This window comes from Bos taurus, chromosome 1 (genome assembly GCF_002263795.3).
Source record: "Bos taurus isolate L1 Dominette 01449 registration number 42190680 breed Hereford chromosome 1, ARS-UCD2.0, whole genome shotgun sequence".
In the NCBI taxonomy this organism is placed as follows: Eukaryota; Metazoa; Chordata; class Mammalia; order Artiodactyla; family Bovidae; genus Bos; species Bos taurus.
In genome coordinates this window covers 106,399,481-106,419,893 of record NC_037328.1, presented here as the reverse complement: position 1 = coordinate 106,419,893, position 20,413 = coordinate 106,399,481, and the positions used below count along the sequence as shown (strand labels likewise).

Genomic DNA, 20,413 nt, shown 5'->3' with positions numbered 1-20,413 from the left:
GTAGTGTATCTCTGGCTTATGTAGGAAGAGTCAAAGAACCATTAAATTGATTTTATTTACCATTAAAAGACACAGAACTTAGAATCTAGGTTGTGATTATATAATTAGAAATTAATTTCAGCAGCATGTTATCATCTGAACTAAATGTCAGCCAGAGTAATGATAATGAGCAGGATATTAATGAGTTTCAGAAAAGCATGCGTGCTTACTCATACCTCAAAATAGTCACGTCGGAGAGGAAGATGGAGGCCTCCTAAAGTCTGAGGACCTGCTGCTGCTGTGGTTTTCTAAGACCCCCCAGTACGTGACCAGTTTAACAGGAAGTGACTCTTCAACATGTCCACACTGAACTACTAAAGTTGAAATGTGAAGTTGAAGAACACTTTAATTTTAAAATGCTATTCAACAGGGTCAGACAACATATCTATAATTTTAACTTTGGTGAGGTGTGAAAATTTAATGACTACTCCATCGGATTCTAAAAGTTTGACCGAGGTGGCTCAGTGGGTGAAAAATCCACCTGCAATGCAGGAGATGTTGGTTTGGCAGATCTACCCTGAGTTGGGTAGATCCCCTGGAGGAGGGCGTGGCAACCCAGCCCAGTATTTTAGCCTGGAGAATCCCATTGACAGAGAAGCCTGGAGGACTATAGTCCATAGGGTTGCAAAGAGTCAGACATGACTGAAGTGATGGATCACACACCCTAGCCCTAACCTCCCTCCCCCATAAAATAGATTATCTTATTTAGGATAGCACAGCTCATTTGTGGGAAAGAACTTTCTGGCACTTGTACATGGTTTCTTATTTCTTCTTGTCATTTTATTAATTACTGTATGTCTGCCAAGGAAGAGCCCAAATAAACCTAAATCTGGAATTAGACTACCTAGGGTTTAAAATAATAGAATTTGCCATCAAATTGATTGCCTCACAGTCAGCCAGTGTCAAACTCAATGGCTGATATTTTTGCTTATGCAAAAGTCTCAGAGAGGAAAAGAAAATTACAATTGGTAATAGAACTTGTTTTCTCACACGATGTTATTTCTGCCACTCTGCCCTCCAGCGTGTGATGAGGGGAAGTTGAGACAGCCTCGGTTATAAAGGAGGCCCGAAAGGGTGCCATGCTGTGGGGGGGCTCACATGAGCCTCTCTCTCTGTGTGGTGCGTCCTATCACTGCTCTCTGTGTCTGGAAAGCCACGGAGATAGTTTGCCTTCTTAGTACTAATACTTCAGGCCTTCATGGAAGAAGGCCTTAATGTACCCTCGGTAATACCCAGATGTGGCCGCACGTGTGTTACTGTCACTATTTCACTCTTCCAGCTTGGGCTTTTGGACTACTGCTAGTCTTCATGTGAAGCTGAAAACCTCTTGTGTTCAGCTGTTCTGCTGAAATTCCTCACTGAGCGACCCTCTCGTCTGATCTCTTCCCTCCCAGGACAGGGGGTATGGGGTGGTGGGGCCAGGGTATAGCCCAGAAGCAGGGTTGCCCACATCACCGTGCATGTTTGCCACAGGTTCTAGGAGGCACTGTTCACACTGTAGTCATTGTCAACTTGAACATGTACTATGGCCCTTTTTTGAAGATGGTAATCTCCTTAATAAATCTTTTAAGGAAGAGTTGCCTTAAGGCATCTGGTTTGCACAGAAACTAGAACCATGGGCTAGCCACAGCCTGCTTCAAGGTTGAAAGCAACACTCAGGCAACAGACTAGTTAAATTCTGTCCCTCACTAGCCGCATGATGTTGGGCTGGTCTTTTAATCTCAGTTTTATCATCTGTAAAATGGGGACAATAGTACCTCATGGGCTGTTGGAATTAAAGAAATTACCTCTGCACATGGCAAATGGGGGCTTCTCTGGTGGCTCAGATGGTAAAGAATCCACCTACAATGTGGGAGACCCAGGTTCAATCCCTCGATCGAGAAGATCGATCCCCTGGAGAGGGGAATGGCTATCCACTCCAGTATTCTTCCCTGGAGAATTCCATGGACAGAGGAGCCTGGTGAGCTACAGTCCACGGGGTTGCAAAGAGTCAGACACAACTGAGCACTAACACTTTCACTTGCTTTCATGGTGCATGGACAGTATATAGCAGCTCTCACAATTTGACCTACACGTGTCTCTCTGCACGTAGATCTCTTACCAGTTGCTTTCCATTCAAGGCTCTCGTAGCATAAAATAGCTTTCAAACTCGCACAAGACTCATTACAGTAGAGAGTTATTGACTTATGGTTTGAAAAGTTAATTACTATTAATTTAGTAGCCGTAGCCATGCACATTAATATAGAAATTCTAAAGATGGTCTGAGGATTTAGAGCATGGGATGCAAAGACTCAGGCAATAATGAGAGAAAAGGAATAAAGAAGGAAAGATTAGAGCTTACTCTTTAGTTTTTCAGACAGTGGATTGTCACAGACAGGTGTGTCCCTGCCATGGCATTAACAATTACAGGACTGGTGAGCAGGCTCCATGCAAGTCAAACTTTGGCGGACTTAGAGATTGTGCAGACGGGGGATGGGGCCCAGGATCCTTATCTGCAAGCTGCTTGACACTTTATCTGTGTTTCAGGGCTCATCACAAAGTTGGCTGTGGGAGGTAGGGGCTAGAAGCCCCTGCCGACAGTGATCTTATCATTTCCTGTAATGCTTTCATTAATGGCTGGCTTTGCCTGCTCTTTTTCCAATATGTTGCCCACCAATATAATTTCTGTCAGTTACCAGGCCTTGATGTCATCTAGGCTCTGGAATTGTGTTATTGAACTCACATTCATTGTCAAACCTTTTCAAGATAAACCTATCTTTGCTTATCATATGAATGTATTGATTCTCCTTTGCTGTGTATAAAGAATGGCTTTTAGGCAGCTGTAGCACCTTCACCGAAATAGTCATTCATTCTCTCTCCATCCCTCTGTTTCTCTGTCTCTCTCTGCTCCTGTGTGTGTGTGTCCACTTCCTTCCCTTTCCCCTTGTCACCTCTTCTCCACTTATCTCCCAATTTCTTTCTCTCTTTTCTGAAGAAAAAAAAAGGAAAAAAATTAAATTCTCTTACAAAAGACTTTCTGTCACAGAGGAAAATCACTGTTAGCTTGAGCGAGTGGCATTCAGGGTGTGGTGCCTCACTGGGAAAACATCCTCTGCTTTGAAGCACGTAAGCACCGGCTAATTGCACCCAGCTAATCCCATCCTGCTTTCTCCACTCAGCCCAGCCTCCCATTCCCTCACCAGAAAAAGTGAAACTGAAGCATCAGGCACATAAGAAGATGTTGCAGTAAGCTGAACTTTCATGAAATAGGGATTCTCATTACTCCACTTTTTTAAATCATAGTTGTCTGCATAAAGGGAGAGGGGGAGGGGAGTGCAAAGGGTTGAAGGTATTGTCTTTTGATGGGAACTCAGGGCTCAGTGGAGCTTCCCTGGTAGCTCAGACATTAAAGAATCTGCCTGCAGTGTGAGAGACCTAGGTTCGATCCCTGGGTTGGGAAGATCCCCTTGAGAAGGGAATGGCTGCCCACTGCAGTATTCTTGCCTGGAGAATCCCATGCACAGAGCAGCCCGGAGGGCTACAGTCCATGGGGTCGCAGTTGGACACGACTGAGAGACTAACACTTTCACCTTCACTTTCAGGGCTGGGTGTTTTGCTCTGAGTAGTAATTGTAGATAGCCCTGCGCAGAGGTGAGGTGAGGCTGTGCAGGGAGCCTGAAGGCAGCTGAGGTTCCCTTGTCTGTCACTGAGTCGTTGATGGATAGTCACTGATGGTCAGATCTGAACTTGAACTTGACCATTATCGACAGTGGTGCTGTCGTCGTTTGTTACTGCTGTTCCTCTGTGTCTTTTTTTCTACCTGTACCACCCTAATACCATGACTGTCAGTTCTGCTTTTTCTGTTTTATGTCTTGAATACTTTGCTTCGTGCAGTGCAATATACTTTCCGAAATGTTGTGAATAATTTAGGGGATATGCCTTCTGAAACATTGTGAATAATTTGTGGTTTTAAGTAACGTTAAATTCATCTTAATGCAGAAAAGTATAAAGAGGAAAACAAAAGTGGTCTAACATCCTATCGACTGGATAACTGTTAACATTTTTCAAAAAATAACAGTATATATATTTACATAGGACAAAGGTGTGAATTTTTTCACACCTTTATTTTTGGGGGCTCCAAAATCACTGCAGATGGTGATTGCAGCCATGAAATTAAAAGACGCTTACTCCTTAGAAGGAAAGTTATGACCAACCTAGATAGTATATTAAAAAGCAGAGACATTACTTTGCCAACAAAGGTCCATCTAGTCAAGGCTATGGTTTTTCCTGTGGTCATGTATGGATGTGAGAGTTGGACTGTGAAGAAAGCTGAGTGCCAAAAAATTGATGCTTTTGAACTGTGGTGTTGGAGAAGACTCTTGAGAGTCCCTTGAACTGCAAGGAGATCCAACCAGTCCATTCTGAAGGAGATCAGCCCTGGGATTTCTTTGGAAGGGATGATGCTAAAGCTGAAACTCCAGTACTTTGGCCACCTCATGCGAAGAGTTGGCTCATTGGAAAAGACTGTGATGCTGGGAGGGATTGGGGGCAGGAGGAGAAGGAGACGACAGAGGATGAGATGGCTGGATGGCATCACTGACTGGATGGACATGAGTCTGAGTGAACTCCGGGAGTTAGTGGTGGACAGGGAGGCCTGGTGTGCTGCGATTTATGGGGTCGAAAAGAGTCAGACACAACTGAGCGACTGAACTGAACTGAACTGAAGATGTGAATTATGTAAATACTACAATTAGTATAAGTTGTATATCGATAAGCACCCCCACTTTCCTTACCAGCACCTCAGTCCTTAGCATCCCTCCCAACATTAGGGTCTGTGCAAGGTATGAAGCACTGTGATAAGAATACTGCAGTGAATAAGTTGTCACCCTGGGTCAAAAAGAAGTTACCAGTCTAATGGGTCAAAGAATCATTTGACCTACAGTTGCCTATTTGGTGTGCATTGAGTTTTTTTTAAATTGTTGTTATCTGTATTATTTTTATTTGTTTTAACTTTTTATTTTATTTTGGAGTATAGCCGATTAACAGTGCTGTGATAGTTTCCAGTGGACAGCAGAGGGACTCAGCCACACATATACATATATCCATTCTCCCCTGAACTCTCCTCCCATCCAGATTGCTGTCTAACACTGAGCAGAGTTCCCTGTGCCATACAGTAGGACCTTGTTGGTTATCCATTTTAAATATAGCAGTATGTGGCCTGCGTTGTTTTTTTTTTAAATAAAAGTGGTCAACATTGTAAGTCAGAGTTCACATAAAAACAGCTTCTCTTGAAAAATCTGAATAACTATTTACATTGGGCCTTCATTGCCCCCTGGCAGCTATTTTCATTGCAGAGGAAATGCTGTCCCCTTAGCATGCATTCTCTCATTTGCCACAAGCCCTGCCACTGCTTGCTGTGGACCCAGCACTGAAACCTAATGTCAGTTGTCTCTTATCTTCATGCTTGCCCATTCTTAGAGTAGAAAAACATCTTCAGAACCCAGGATCCCGTCAGAAGTACGGGGGTAAAGCTACTCCAAGAGGATCATAAGCTTTTTCTTATACCTGAAGGCATAGGAGTTTGCAGTTCCTATTCAAAACCAGCAAAATGTTCAAGCTGGAAAGGATGTAAAGCTAATCCAAGTTGCTTACTTTTTACCTGCAGAAATCCAGATACGTTCTGATTGATCATTATTGAGAATTTGAAATGTATCAGCTTTAAGCTAATCCAGACTTACAGTTATATGAAAGGAAATTCATATCACACTAATCAGAATTTTTTCTGGTTTACAAACATATCTGTAACATGCACTAGTCTATACTACAAAAGGGGGCAAGTTAATGGGGAGTATTTGAAACACAGAAGTGCAGAAACTGGCCACAGAAGTCATTCCTTCTTGGAGGTGGAAGAGAAGAGTTTAGAGCAAGAAGGAGTGCCAGTTATCAAAGGTCTGGCCCAGGGAATCAGACAGTCCACGGGAGTGACCTGGGCAGGTTGCTGTACTGTCTGAGACCTAGTTTCCCCATCTGTAAGATGGAGATAATTATGCCTTCTTATAGGTAGTGCAGATTAAGTTGCATAATATAAATAAAACGCTTAGCATTATAGTAAAATGCATAAACGGTAGGTCTATCATTGTTATTACTACTAATAATAATTCTGGATTCCCTGGTTTTTTAGTCAGTTTGGTCTTTCATTACATATGCACTGAGTCATGTAATCATGGATATGACACTTGAATTCTCTGAGTCCCGTTTTTCTCATCTGCTTAAATGGAAGAATAATACCTACCTCTTCTTGACCATAAGGTGTCAGGAAATCAACTGCAAGTGTGTTTGTGGGTTCATGGGCTTCCCTGGTGGCTTAGACGGTAAAGAATTTGCTTGCACTGTAGGAGACCCAGGTTCGATCCCTGGGTTGGAAAGATCCCCTGAAGGAGGGAACGTCTACCCACTCTAGTATTCTTTGCCAGGCAGGCTACAGTCCATGGGGTTCCAAAGAGTCAGACACGACCGAGTGACTGACACTAGTGGGGCATTCGTAGTGCTGAACAAACTGTTACTACTATGTTGTTAGTTTCACTGGGAAAGTTTTAAATTAGGGTTTTAAAAGATGGCTGAGATGTCCCAAACTACTTATCCCTCATTAAGATTTACATTTTTCTCCAGCTCAACTCATCAGATGAATTCACTGAATAATGTTAGCCAATAAAAATTATTTAGGTAAGTCCAGAACAGATTTTCTTGTGTACTTTTACTTTGCATCCTAGAAATTCAATGAAGAGAGAACATGCTGGTTTAGAGGAATAAGCTAATGAGTAATTGGCCTTTGTGTGTTCTTCCCAAAGGAAAACAAGAATAGAACAACACAAAAACGTGCCTGCTTTGCTGAAGTACAAATTGAGGTCAGAAGTAGACACAGATTGCTCATGTAATGGTCACCATGATGCATTTTTATTGCTTCCCAATGTGCTATGGCTTTGGAAGCTGTTGATGATGGGCATCCTACCCATGTTTCATTTGCATTGGCCCAGGAGCCTGGACTGGAGGAAAGAGCTAGGGCCAGGCCTAGGCTGAACTTCGGTCTACTTGCTAACAGTGTGCCTGTAAGCATGCTTATACATGTACAGGAGGATCCTTATGTTTTGATCAGTGTAAAAAAATGTATTTTGCTACAGTTGGGTATCTCCCTGCTGTGGCAATATCTAGAAGATGTTGTACAGTGTGCTGTTGAACTGGTTTGATATACTCAGAGCAAGATGGCAGGTGCTTAGCATAATATTAGATCAGGACCAAAGAGAGTGTGTTATTGTTTATCACTCCTCTGTTAATGTGTTTATTCAGCAAATATCGAGGTCAGTGGTATTCTAGACTTCAGCATTACAGGAGGAAGAACAAGCAGGTGGTATTCTTACTCTTGTGAAGTTTACGTTGTACAGGGGAAGATTGGCATTAAATAAATTGCTTAAAGAAATAAACAAGATATTTACATAATTATATGTTCTGAAGGCAATAAAGGACATCAAGAGGAAATTAGATCCCCCATCAGAGAAGGCCTCTGAAGATGTCACACTTGAACTGAATCATCACCATGTGCAATTTAGCCCATGTCAAGGACCAGGCACTGTGCTAGGCAGAGGGAACACAGAAGCCCAAAGACAAAAGGCTTGGCGTGTTTCCTCTTGGGCATAATGTTTTTCTGGCATTTTTCTCAACCACCAGGTAGTTACATTCTGCTATAATGTAAGATTAGATTATAAATTATCTCTTGTAATCCTGAGCTAAGACTGCAAATTCCAAACAACAAGTTGTTTACAGTGAAGCATCGTGTTTTGTTTCCAATCATGCTTGGGCCTCCACCCAGGACACAGGCAGGTTTCTGCGGAGGGAGAATGGTAACATTTCAGTCATCCTCAGTGCTGCCTGCAACTCTCGTTCTGCCATCTGGGGCTCACCGCTTTTGTCCGGTCTAAGAATCTATTGTTGACACAGGCAATTTCCGCTTTCTCAAAGCGGTACATTCCTGAAATCCACATCAGAAGGTAGATTTTATTGACCCATAGAAACAATGGGATTGTTTTCTTGACAGAGAAGTTGGCAAGCCATGAATCTTCATGCGTGAGGGAAGCAAAGCAGTCACACTAAATCTCTCATCCAGAAATCCCCTTATTGAACAATGAGCCCTCGAACCAGTTAGGATACCACAAGAAGAAATAACAACAAAATCCAACATAAAAAGCCTTAAAACGTAAGGACATTTGGTGTCTCCCAGAGCAAGAACAGGGCAAGTCTAGGCTCGTTCAGAAGTCCTGTGATGTCTCAGGGACTCAGGTTCTCACCCCTTGGCTCCGCTTCCTGGGCACAGAGCCTTGACTCTGAGCTGTAGCCACTCCTGGTGCAACATGGCTGCCACCCCTCCAGGAAACACAGGAGCCACACGAGGCCAAGGAAATGGGTTGCGTTCTGCATGGTGTCTCCTTCAGTGAGAGAGAAAGCCTTTCCCAGAAGCCCAAGTAGACATTTCCTTAAGTGCTTGTCCATGGAGCACCCAGTGCCCCTCCCCACTGTCTTCGAGACACCAGGACATTACTCTAGACTTCTGCCCTCTCCTTTATGTCCTTATTCTCTATGACCTGTCCGTTCTGATTTTAAATAATCTGTCACTGATCCTCGATCCTTTTGTTTATGACAGTAATTCACATTCTCATGAACTCTCCCTGTTCTCCCTGCTTCCAGTTTACCTTCCACAAAGCCACTGATGTGATCTTATAGAACACAGATCTCATCATATCACTATCCTGCTTAAAATCCTTCAGGGGTTTTTAAACCCGTATACAATTAAATCTCAATTTTTTTTCTGACCATAGGAATGACCTCTCTCCTCTTAAAAAAAAAAAAAAAGATACATGGCAGCTCAATTAAGCTAACAATGGATATAGAGCTGCAATGACTGAAATGAAGATGTGGAAGGGGCTCATAGCTCACCCAAGTGGATCCTTTTGCTTCCCTCATATGGGGACCTCAAAGTCCTTTCTGGGCTATGATTTCTCAAAGTGCACCAAGTGAGAAGAAAAGGGGGTCTCTGAGTTGAATAATGCCCCCAAACCATGCAATACCCCAATAATGTAGTGTCTCCATTTCACCTTTCAAACTTCCGAGCATGTGCCTTCTAGGAGAATTTGTGCTGTCATTGTGATCACCAGGTTAACACAAGCAGATGCTTGAAGACAAAGTGAGGCCAGTTGAACACCAGAATGCAGCTAATATCAAAAACTAAGAATAACAATTTCTAATCATATGGATTGTTCTTATGGTTACATTTTCATTCTTACAGTTTTTTTAAGATGAAAGGTTTGTGATTTGCTTTGATAATCCTGAGATTAGTCTTTTTTCCTTTCACAAGGCCTTTCATATCAGACATCCTGAGACACCCAACATTTCATGCGTTTCCATTTCTAATCAAGGCACTTTTGAGCTACACAGGCTTTAGCATGGAATTTTGAATAGAACTATATAATAGCTGAATATACTGATTATTCTCCTCCCTCTTGATATCAACCTGTATTTATTCTTTATGTCTATTTAAAGAATTTAGCCTTTGCTGTTGTTCTATGAAGAGCAAGAGCTGTTTAGATGCAGTTTACATTCTGTTAGGGAATATGATCTTCTTAATGAGGAGGTTAAATATTAATGAAGACTAATTGATGCATAATTTTAACAAGGAAGGTCATTATCAATTTGAAGCAACAGCTTAATGGATTATGCGTTTCAGCAGGTATTTGCATATTCAGTGACACTGTCAGAAGGCCGGGGGAGAAAGGTGAGGGGCTAAACAGAGGGTAACGGGCAGGTAAGAAGGATGACCTCCAACTAGACCAGACTCTGTAGTTCTATTGCTTTTATCCATTCTTGTTCCAGGAAGAGTTTGAGGAGAGGGAACGTGTCCTTTTGTGTCTTTGGGCCCCAGGCAAACAGCTCTTCACTCTTACTTCGCTTCTGACTCTGACCACCTCCAAGCCCCACCTCCTATTGGCCTAGGTGTCATTTCCCTCATCACAGTAGGTTTTCCAGCCTCTCCCTTGATGGTCTGCCACATCACACCCTGGAGCCGACCTATTTCTGGCCACTGGTCTTTCCTCTCAGACTCTGTATAGACTAGTTTGCATAGGCTGTGCCCCTGGCTCCATAGGATCTGGTTGTTACCATCTGTCATTTGCTGGTCTGTCCAGGTGCTCCCACTGAGAGACCCCCCCCCCACCACCACCACCTTATTCTTCCCACTTTCAACTGGGATTTCACAGAACCTAAGCACCAACAAGAAGCAGAAAATAAGTATCCATTGTCTGAAGCTTCAAGCCAATTTTGATTCTCTGCTAATCCTTTTAAGTGTGATATGCACTTAAATCAAGAGAACCAGAGACAACAATGATTTGGGAAAATGATCATCTTATCCTAGCCGATTTCAGTGACAGTCCAACATGGTTAAGAAAATTGACTGTCAGATATGATCAGTGTTGTTGAAGTGAACAGCCCTCCTTCCTGGAGTGGCTGGAGTCAGATGCTCACCCAGCAGGAGTGGTTTTAATGCCCGAAGATGCCAGTAACCTCGAGAAGCAGCTTAACCTCAAAGCGCCGCTGACCGCCCATGTGGCCTCTCTCTTCTGTTTTGCAGGTACAACGTGTTTGATTGCTCTGCTATCAGATAAAGACCTCACTGTGGCCAACGTGGGTGACTCGCGTGGGGTCCTATGTGACAAGGATGGGAACGCCATTCCTTTGTCTCATGATCACAAACCCTACCAGCTGAAGGAGAGGAAGAGGATAAAGAGAGCCGGTGAGCTTATCAGTGCCTCCAAGGACTGTGTGCTGTCTCGTTCAAGTGGCCTAGGTGGTTTCCGGGAGATTCCCTGGGAGAGACACTCCTTTGCCCAGTGAGGAGCAGATCAGTACAGAGGCTGTGGCTGAGGCAGCTGGGACTGGACTTTGTAACATTTCCCATCAAATGCATGGCCACTGAATTTGCCCTTCTTCATGGCCAACGTGTCCACAACAGCCAAAAAAAGCCCTTAGTTTAAAGGCTAATGGGATCTTTGGGCCATTGCTTGCCATACTCTGCTTCCTTTCAGCCATGCCAAACTACTAACCACCAAATGAACCATGGAGCTCACACGTCTGTGCCTTTGCAAGTGTTGCCCACACTGTCCAGTGGACAATAATGACCTTGCCCTTTAAGACTTGGTTTCGGGATGTCCTTTTGGCAGCCTTCCCTGTCACACTGAGCCAAAGGCTTCCCCAGTCTGGCTTAGGTACCCCTTCAGTCTTTCCCTGGCATCCTGTGTGGACCTCTTGGGTCACTTTTCGTAGGATGTGGACATATCTGGCCCTTTCATCTGTCTTGCCTTCCTGATCATGAGTTCTTTAAGGCAGGAACTTTGGTGTGTTCATCTGTATACTCCCAACTCCAAGCTCAATGCCTGATCCAAGTATATATGTCAGTTGGAGGAGGAAGAAAATCCCTTTTTTATTTTTTCAACATCTAGGGGCTGGAGGTACAAATGGACATCCTGGGATTGAGACGGGGTAGGGGATGGAGTAGACAGACATTATTAATAAATAAGTTAAAACAGGTAAATTATCTAGTCTATTACAAGGTGATAACTGCTATGGAGAGACACAGAAAAGTTAGGGAAAGGGGAGTGTTGGGGTGGTCAGTGTGGGCCTCACTAAGGTGACATTGGCAAAGACTTGAAGAAAGATTATCAGTTGCTGATTACATTTTCATAGTTAATTTGGGGGGATTCTTTTCTACCTGTAGGCTTTCCTGGTGGCTCAAATAGTAAAAAGTCTACCTGCAATGCAGGAGACCTGGGTTCGATCCCAGGGTCAGGAAGATCTCCTAGAGAAGGGAATGGCACCCCACTCTAGTAGTCTTACCTGGAGAATCCCATGGACAGAGGAGCCTGGTAGGCTCCAGTCCATGGGGTCACAAAGAGTTGGACACGACTGAGCAACTGACACTTTCGTTTTTTCTACCTGTGCAGGGGAGGACCCCTTCTCTCCCCAAACTGACCACCACAGCTTGTAGCCCCTGTGTTGCATGCCACGTGGCAGGCCCTGTTGCCCAAGGGAGCTCAGGTCCCCCAGGTCGTTGCCCAAGAAGTGCCCCTGCCCCCTGGGGGAGTCTGCAGATTGACCTTCAATCTCTGCATACCAGCTTCTGCCCAGAACCTAATCAACGTTTGAGTTCTCACAGTGGGAAGCTGTACTGTTGAATCCAAAATCGTTGAATTTTATTACAGCCTCCTGCTTCAGTGACTGCTTGAGATGCAGAATAATTTTTAATGAAAGCTCTGGTCAGGTTTTCTGTCAATGGGACGGCACAGTGTTTTAAGAGCATCTGTCAAGCTTTGATGAGTTTCCTTGCTTATGAAGACAGCATCTCCTCAGTCATCCACTGTGACCCTGGACTTGGGATACAGTCAGCTTGCTCTTGAGGAAGCACGATGGGGATGTGTATACGGTACACCTGAGATGCCACCTTAGAGCTCTCTTCTGACATGTCAGCCCATTTTATCCTCTCTCCTCCTCCCTGCCCCCACCCGGAAGTGATTATAGGAGCAAATTCAGACCGCATCTCCAAGGAGGTTAATCTCACCTGCTGTGTCGAGGGTGTACTTTACAGCAGGACTTAATGAGCAATGATTGGTTTTATTATATTTATGTGTGTTTTCTCTGGCCTCAGCCTTCCTTTCTGGACACCTATCCCCCTTCTGTTTGGTGTCGTAATACCCTCCAACCAATCTAGGTCAAAATACACGTCAATCTTTCTGTCTCCCTGCCTTAAGCTGTTTGTACACCAGTAGTGATGTCGGCTGCCATTTACCATGCGTTCACTTTGTGCTGGGAGCTAAGCTGGGTGCTTTACATACACTTTCTCTTTCCCTACCTTGTGAGGTTGATAATGTTATTCTCATTTTACAACCAAAGAAATGGAGTCTCAGAGAGGCTTGTGTGCCCAAGGACACACAGCTAGTGAATGGTGAGACCAGAATTGAAACCCCAGTGACTCCAGAGCCCGTACTCTTGCCCGGGAAACCACTCTTCCTGGAATGTTCTTGTACATCCCTGCTCATGGAAGTCCTACCTATCGTTCTGTTCAGAGCTGAGCTTTAATGCTCACTCTGCCCTGATTATCACAACTGGAAATCGTCCCTCTCTCTTCTATCTGCCTATAGCATTTAACAGGTGCTAGGTTTTCCCTGAAAAAATACTGCTCTGTGCTTGCAGCTGTTAATGCAGGTGGATTTCCCCTCCTGTCAGACTCTCTGCTTCTTTAGGAAAAGGTCTAGATCTTGTCCAACTTTATAGCCTGCAAACTGCCCTGCATGGAGAATATATTTAATAAATATCTGACATAACATGCAAATGAACAAAGTTCTAGTTCCCTTAAAGAAAACATAATAATAGATAGAGACTGTGAAAGTGAAGTTGCTCAGTAGTGTCTGACTCCTTGCAACCCTATGGACTGTAGCCCACCAGGCTCCTCCGGCCATGGGATTTTCCAGGCAAGAATACTGGAGTGAGTAGCCATTTCTTTCTCCAGGGGATCTTCCCGACTTAGGTAGGGATCGAACTCAGGTCTCCCGCATTGCAAGCAGACTCTTTACCATCTGAGCCACTGTGTAATACTGAGTGCATGTTATATTCAGACACTGTGCCAACTGATCAATATAGAATAACTCTATTTCTCACAGCTTCTCGATGGAATAGATACTATTATTGTCCAAATTTTGCAACCAGGGAAACCAAAGATTAGAGAGTTTCTCATCCAAAGTCACTCCGAGCTAGAAGTAACAGAGCCAGGAATCAGATCCTAGTAGACTGACTCGAGAGCCTGAGCCTTTAACAACTGTGCTTAAGTACACCATTCTTTAATCCCTATCCCAGTCAGGGAGCTGTTTGCAATCAATACAGGCACAACCAAGGGCGGCCTCATGCTAATTATGGGTCCCAGTGGTTGTATCTGGTACCAGCCACATGCCTTTTGGTGTTGTTCTGCTGTTGTCCCTGAGTCCTCTCCCTGGGGCTCCCTACAATCAGTCACTGAACTGCTAAGGTGTCCTTTAGTTATTAATAAAAACTGATGCTCTCACCCATCATCCCTCCTACCCTCAATATTCCTACTGATTTAGTCTTGAAGACCTTTAAGATGCCAAGGATGAGGGCCTGAGGATCTACTAGTAGAGGATCAGACGTCAAGCCATGCAGGAGGAACACTGCTCCCTCCTGGCAATGCCAGCAGGAGCACGTATGACAGGTCACACACAGTAGGTCAGCCCTTTGCAGGTGCACACGAATCACACCAGGATGTGAGAGAGCAGCTGCTCAAGCTAATGGGCTCATTCTCTCTTTCCAGGTGGTTTTATCAGTTTCAATGGCTCCTGGAGGGTCCAGGGGATCCTGGCCATGTCTCGATCGCTGGGGGATTATCCACTGAAAAACCTCAATGTGGTCATCCCAGACCCAGATATCCTGACCTTTGACCTGGACAAGCTCCAGCCCGAGTTCATGATCTTGGCATCAGATGGCCTCTGGGATGCTTTCAGCAATGAGGAAGCTGTTCGATTCATCAAGGACCGCTTGGATGAACCTCACTTTGGGGCCAAGAGCATCGTTTTACAGTCCTTTTACAGAGGCTGCCCTGACAATATAACAGTCATGGTGGTGAAGTTCAGGAATAGCAGCAAAACAGAAGAGCAGTGAACCCTTCGGGGTCTCAGCTGCCTTAGACTAAAGGACTTTCAACACACTGGTCTCTTTTAATGTAGTGAAAGGTGTGGGAGTTACAATTAGGATCATCCATCCCAGACATGGGGTTCCCCATCCCCAACTGTCTTAAGTCTATGTGCCGTGTGAACAGAGGGTGCTCTTGGCCAATGTAGTTGAGATGCTGGAAAATGGTTTCTTCGTGTTTTCCCAACTCTTTCATCCAATGTCCAAAATATATATAGCTGTAGAGTCACGTGTATGAAGTGAAAGGCGTATGTGCCATATATTCTCCTTTGACAGTTGCTTTCAAGATCCCTTACAGGGCCCTCCGATCATCAGACCTTGTGTCCTCTCACTGGAGCAATGAGCAGGGCAGGACTCCCAGGAATGCTGTGGGTAACTCATGAGTCAGAGCCAGTGTGGCCATGCCCCTTGCTGAGAGGCAGAGCTGTCCCTAGGGTGCTTTGTCCTCCTAAGCCCAGTTTTTCTGCTCTGCAGCAGCCCAGAAACAGATTTGAAAATGGTTTATTATTCCACAGCTGTTCTTGAAGGCTGAGGGAAGTGGGGAGGAGGAGAACCACGTGCACCCCTGAAGTCACCTTCCCCCGCCTTCATTAGTTAAATAGACTTTGTATACCACCCAACCAGTCTTTGTGTGTTTATCCTAATCATGCATGGCCTTAACCTTTTGCTTACACCTTACCTAATGGAATAGGCAGCTGTTAAACTTTACCACCAGACACCGTGATTTTTTTACAGTACCAAGTGGAAAAAAGCAAATCGCAACACCATAATTCCTTTTACCTTTAAGGATAGATGGGGAAATCACAGCCAAATAAGTCACAGCATCCCCTGGGAAGTTTGCTGCTTTGCATTGGGAGAGAAAGCCACTGAGGTTGCCTTCCTGACTTGAGTGCCAGCTGCCTAGTTTTGTGCATTTCTTTCTCTCCAAGTAGCTTTTGAGTGTCTCTCAAGTGTTGTTCTGAGAAGCAGCTGCATAGAACTGCATGTGTGCCCCCTGAAGCCATTCAGAGTCCCCAGCCTCCTGTTGGAATTCAGTAGTGAATTACTGGGATGTGCTTCTGCTAGATGGTGGAAAGGCAGCAGTCTTTAATGTTTGGTTGCAAACCATTGAGTTATTTTGGGGCCAGACCTGCTACTTTTCATTTCTTATTACCAATGTCACGTTTCCAATCTCAGTATTTTATTATGGAAAATGCTGGGCTCAAACAGCCAAACAAGATTTTCACGGCATCCCCACCCAGTCTGTGTCTGAAAAACCAGGGCATCCACCTGGTTTTGTCCTTCCAGAGTGGGCATTTGTCTTTATGGCTTCTCCGAGGCCCCATTCGCTGACCACCTCCTCCCCTGCCTTCTTCAAATGTGGAAGGTCCTAGGAGAGAACTCGGGAGGATGCAAAGATCCCCTTGTGGCTGCCGAGGCCTGTTATCTGTCTGGGTCCCTCTGAGCTCTTAACCTTTCTTTAACTGAAAGAATAATGGTTTCCCAAGTGATGTACTTACTTTTGTAAACTAACATTGGAATCTACGATATTAGAATTAGAACCTTGGTTTTGGTTTTTTTAAGTGTAGCATGTTCCAGTACAAAATACCTGCCTTCATGGTAGACTGGAGTCTCTGCCTCTTGAGAGGCACAACGTTTGGACGTGTGTATTTGAGGTGGGGGTGGGGAGGGAGTTGTGGGAAACATGCTGGTTATGACCATTGATGGGATGGTCGGGCCAGGTGGCCTGAGTTTGGGGATTTGGGACATTCTGATTATGAAGTTACTGGAGCCCACCCTCTACCTGGAGTCCAGGAGTAACCAATGTCAGCATGTTACAGTACATAGTTAATTTTCCTTTTTCTATTTTAAACTTAGCCCGGAATTCATAAATAACCATGGAAAGACCTTTTTAAGTTCTGTGATCATTGTTATTGTGTAAAATGAAAATGGTACTGTTTTGGTGAAGATGAAGAAGAAAAGCTACTAAATTAGTAAATCAGTGTTTCTCTGCCCTGTGAAATGTCTTAGTAGATGGTGCTGAGTGCCGGAGTGTGTGGCTTTCCCTCTGACTGAGGTTCACAAGGCATCTTCTAAACTTTTCTTTGTAGAAATGAACCCATTCCTGACTTTAACCAAGTAGTGTGTGTATTTTTTACTGCCTCTTTTTCTCCCAGTTTGGCTTGTAGATTTTTGAAACAGGCAAAAATAGCTGCAATTTGATGAATAGTTATGTCTCAAGTCAGGCTACTTTGTTCCCTTCCCCATTCTCCTGGAGCTTGATCGCTCTCTCTCTCTCTCTCTTTCTCTCTCAGCTGCCTCCAGCCTCTGGGGGTGGTCTGCAGACCTCACCCGGGGTGCCCTGTGGCTCTCCAGCCAGCCGCCCCATTTTCTAGGGACATGAAGGTTGAGTCTAGTTAGGGAAACTGACTTGAGAAGTTTGCATGTGAAGCTTCCTGAAATAGCACTGCCAAAGCTTTGGAACCGTCACCCCAGCTTCCTAGCCCGAGTTCGCATTGCCAATAGCCCCCATGGTGCCAAATTTTGGAATGGTTTTATAGTCTTTAAGAAATGAAGCTGGGAACCAATGATCATGTGCTTATGACCCCCCAGCAAGATGCCAAGCCCAGGTCTTCATTAATGCACTGCTTTCCTGCTGCTCTAGTGGCAATTTGTACTCTTACAATGGCTCAGAATTTGGTGCGGGGGTGGGGGGTGGTGGGGAGGGGAGAAGTCACGGAAACTTTTTTTTTTAAGTCACTGTATTTGCAGATCTCTAGTGAAAGGAATAAATTAATACTTACATGGAAAATTCTGAAACTAGCTCCCAAGACCAGCATTTATTTTATGTGACCAACTTGCCCAAAGCACTTGACTCTGAGGTCACCATTCTAACACAGCATAACTGTACATGTTCCTGGTAACCAAGGCTACATTCTGTTCCTAGCCTTGGACTGAAGGCATTGGCCTCTAGCGTCTTGTCTATGTGGTAAGAGTATTACAGAGTGTTTTACAGAGTGAAGGAGCATATGAAAGTGAAAGTGTGAGTCACTCAGTTGGGTCCCACTCTTTGTGACCCCATGGACTGGAGCCTACCAGGCTCCTCTATCCATGGGATTCTTCAGGCAAGAGTACTGGAGTGGGGTGCCATTGCCTTCTCCAGAGATCTTCCTGACCCAGAAATCAAACTTGGGTTCCCTGCATTGCAGGCGGATTCGTTACCATCTGAGCACCAGGGAGCCCATGCAATTTGGATATTTAAAATGGGCCTTATTACATACAACTGATGTGATTTCAACCCATGAACATTTTGTGCAGACAGGATTACGTGAGTGATGGCATCGCCAACCCTATCTGAAGTGGTTCTAGGAAGTTGATTACACAATTGAATTGGATCACTGGAATGTTCATCCATACATGAGGGATTCACAAAGGGAGTGATCACTTCTTCCTTTGCCAAGTATACTTTGATTTTCCTGACTTCCCCCCCACTCCTCCTCCCCCCAGCCGAATTGATGCTAGATCTAACTCTCTTGCAACTGGAAACACAGAAAGTTTAGAAAGGGCAACAGTTTATTGTACATTTGGAAGTACAGTAATCCATACTCTGGATAAGGTTTTATTTTCCAGTGATCTCAGAAAATTGTTTCCTTCTTTTGACCCAGTATGAGACTGATTTTGATGTTCATTAGCTCATCACACCAGCATTCCTGACCTAGCTCTGCAGAAATGATATGACCATTAGATACCATAAAGTAAAGTAAAATAAATTTGCTCAATCGTGTCCAACTCTTTGCAACCCCATGGACTGTAGCCTACCAGGCTCCTCTGTCCATGGGATTTTCCAGGCAAGAGTACTGGAGTAGGTTGTCATTTCCTTCTCCAGGGGATCTTCCCGACCCAGGGATGGAACCCGGGTCTCCCGCATTGCAGACAGACGCTTTACCGTCTGAGCCACCAGGGAAGCCCATTAGACTAGGGCCGTTTTAATTGCCCCCGGATTAACTCCTTCACATCTCGACTTTGAAGCTGATTAGTTGAGCACTGCAGGAGTGTTCCCCCAGCATGTCCCACAGGACACAAGCTGCAAAGATCCTCTTCCTCATATAGGGCTCCAGGGCCAAAAGGGTTTTGGGAAACATACTATCTTAGAGAGTTAGTACATTGAAGGTTCTAATTTAAATATCCTCTGAAGAAAGCTAAAAAAAAAAATACCACATATGTAGTTCTAGTGTTTTCCAGATTCATCTGACCATGGAAACTTTTTTGAGTAATACCTAGTAACACTCCAAGAAGCCTGTGTTCCATAGGAAGCACTTTGGGAAATTCTGCTATATGGAAATAGTACTGTTTTCTCATTCAGTGACTCTTAGTGGTTGCAGCATAGTTTGCCATTTAGAAGCACTCATCCTTTCATGGAAGAGGCTGATTTGTTAATGAAAGCAGGATTAAGAAATAGTATGATTTACTTTGACCTTCAGCAGCCTCACATCAATAGTAGAAGCTCGGTGATCTTGCTTGAAACTCTAAACATGGGCTCCCTTCTTTTTGTATGAATAATAAGCAAAAACCTTGCTACAGCTAAGGATTTTTAACATTTGTTCCAAGACCTTTTAGTTGCTTTTGTGAAGTTATCTTTGCTTTTCAGATAGAATCAAAATAAATACTTATATTTTATCACTATGTGAGAGTAAGAAAATCTATTTAAAATAATAGAAAAGGGAGGATAGCAGATTTGGTATTAATTCATTTTTTAAATTCTAACTAGACTTTTAAAAATTATGTATCCATTGTATAATAATGGAAATGTAAACGATTTACATTTACTTACTCTCTTTTCTTATTCATTCTAAAATCCTTATCCCATGTTGTCCCATCTTTCACGTTGTATATATATAATTAAGTTTGGCAAGTTATTTCTTGCCTAAAATGTAAGGCTTGACTATAGCTCCGTAATTGTCACTCTCAGCCTGGGTAATATGTTCAGAAAGCTCTGAGAGAGAATCCACACCACAGAGGAAATAAATCTAGTTGAAAACATGGTACAAAGTGAATTTACAGTAAAGTCATTATCTTAAAATTACAGCCAGTATTTAGGAATACACTCTCTCGTTGTTATCCAAAATAGCATAAAGCTGAAAGTAAGACCACTTAGACTAGGTGGCAGATTGCACAGAGCAAGTGATTGGGAGGTTTCCATTATATACCTGATTCTAAAACTTGTTTTCTAGTATGTAAGTTTATTTGCTAATTCTTAATAATGTTGATGCTTTGTCCAGTATTTTTTATTTTTACCACTGTTAAGCCGCAAACTGTTTAACCAAGGGTTGATTATGATCATGTTCATGTGTTTAGTAATAACCACACCTTCATTTGTACAATCACTTCAATAAATCCAAGTTAAGGACTTTGAAGAGAGCATGTAGTAACTGTTCATTTTAACAGATCATCACCGGCATTTGCACAATTCACAACTCCACCAAAAAAGATGTAAATTGATATAGCCTCTATGGAGGACAGTATGGAGATTCCTTTAAAAACTAAAAATAGGATTACCATATGACCCAGCAATCCAACTAGGCATATACCCAGAGAAAACCATACTTCAGAGAGATAGATGCAC

At 43.7% G+C, this 20,413-nt stretch overlaps 1 protein-coding gene across 4 annotated transcripts in view; it reads left to right on the top strand.

The window, feature by feature from the left end:
• Positions 1-20,208, top strand: part of PPM1L (protein phosphatase, Mg2+/Mn2+ dependent 1L) — a 327,468-nt gene extending 307,260 nt beyond the window's left edge. For 3 of the 4 annotated variants that reach the window (XM_059886205.1, XM_024991529.2, XM_059886209.1), the window contains 2 exons: positions 10,691-10,852; positions 14,435-20,208. In XM_059886205.1, coding sequence (XP_059742188.1) covers positions 10,691-10,852; positions 14,435-14,781 — 509 coding nt within the window. In that variant the 3' untranslated portion in view covers positions 14,782-20,208. 4 annotated transcript variants of the gene reach the window in all.
• Positions 20,209-20,413: the final 205 nt, after the last annotated feature.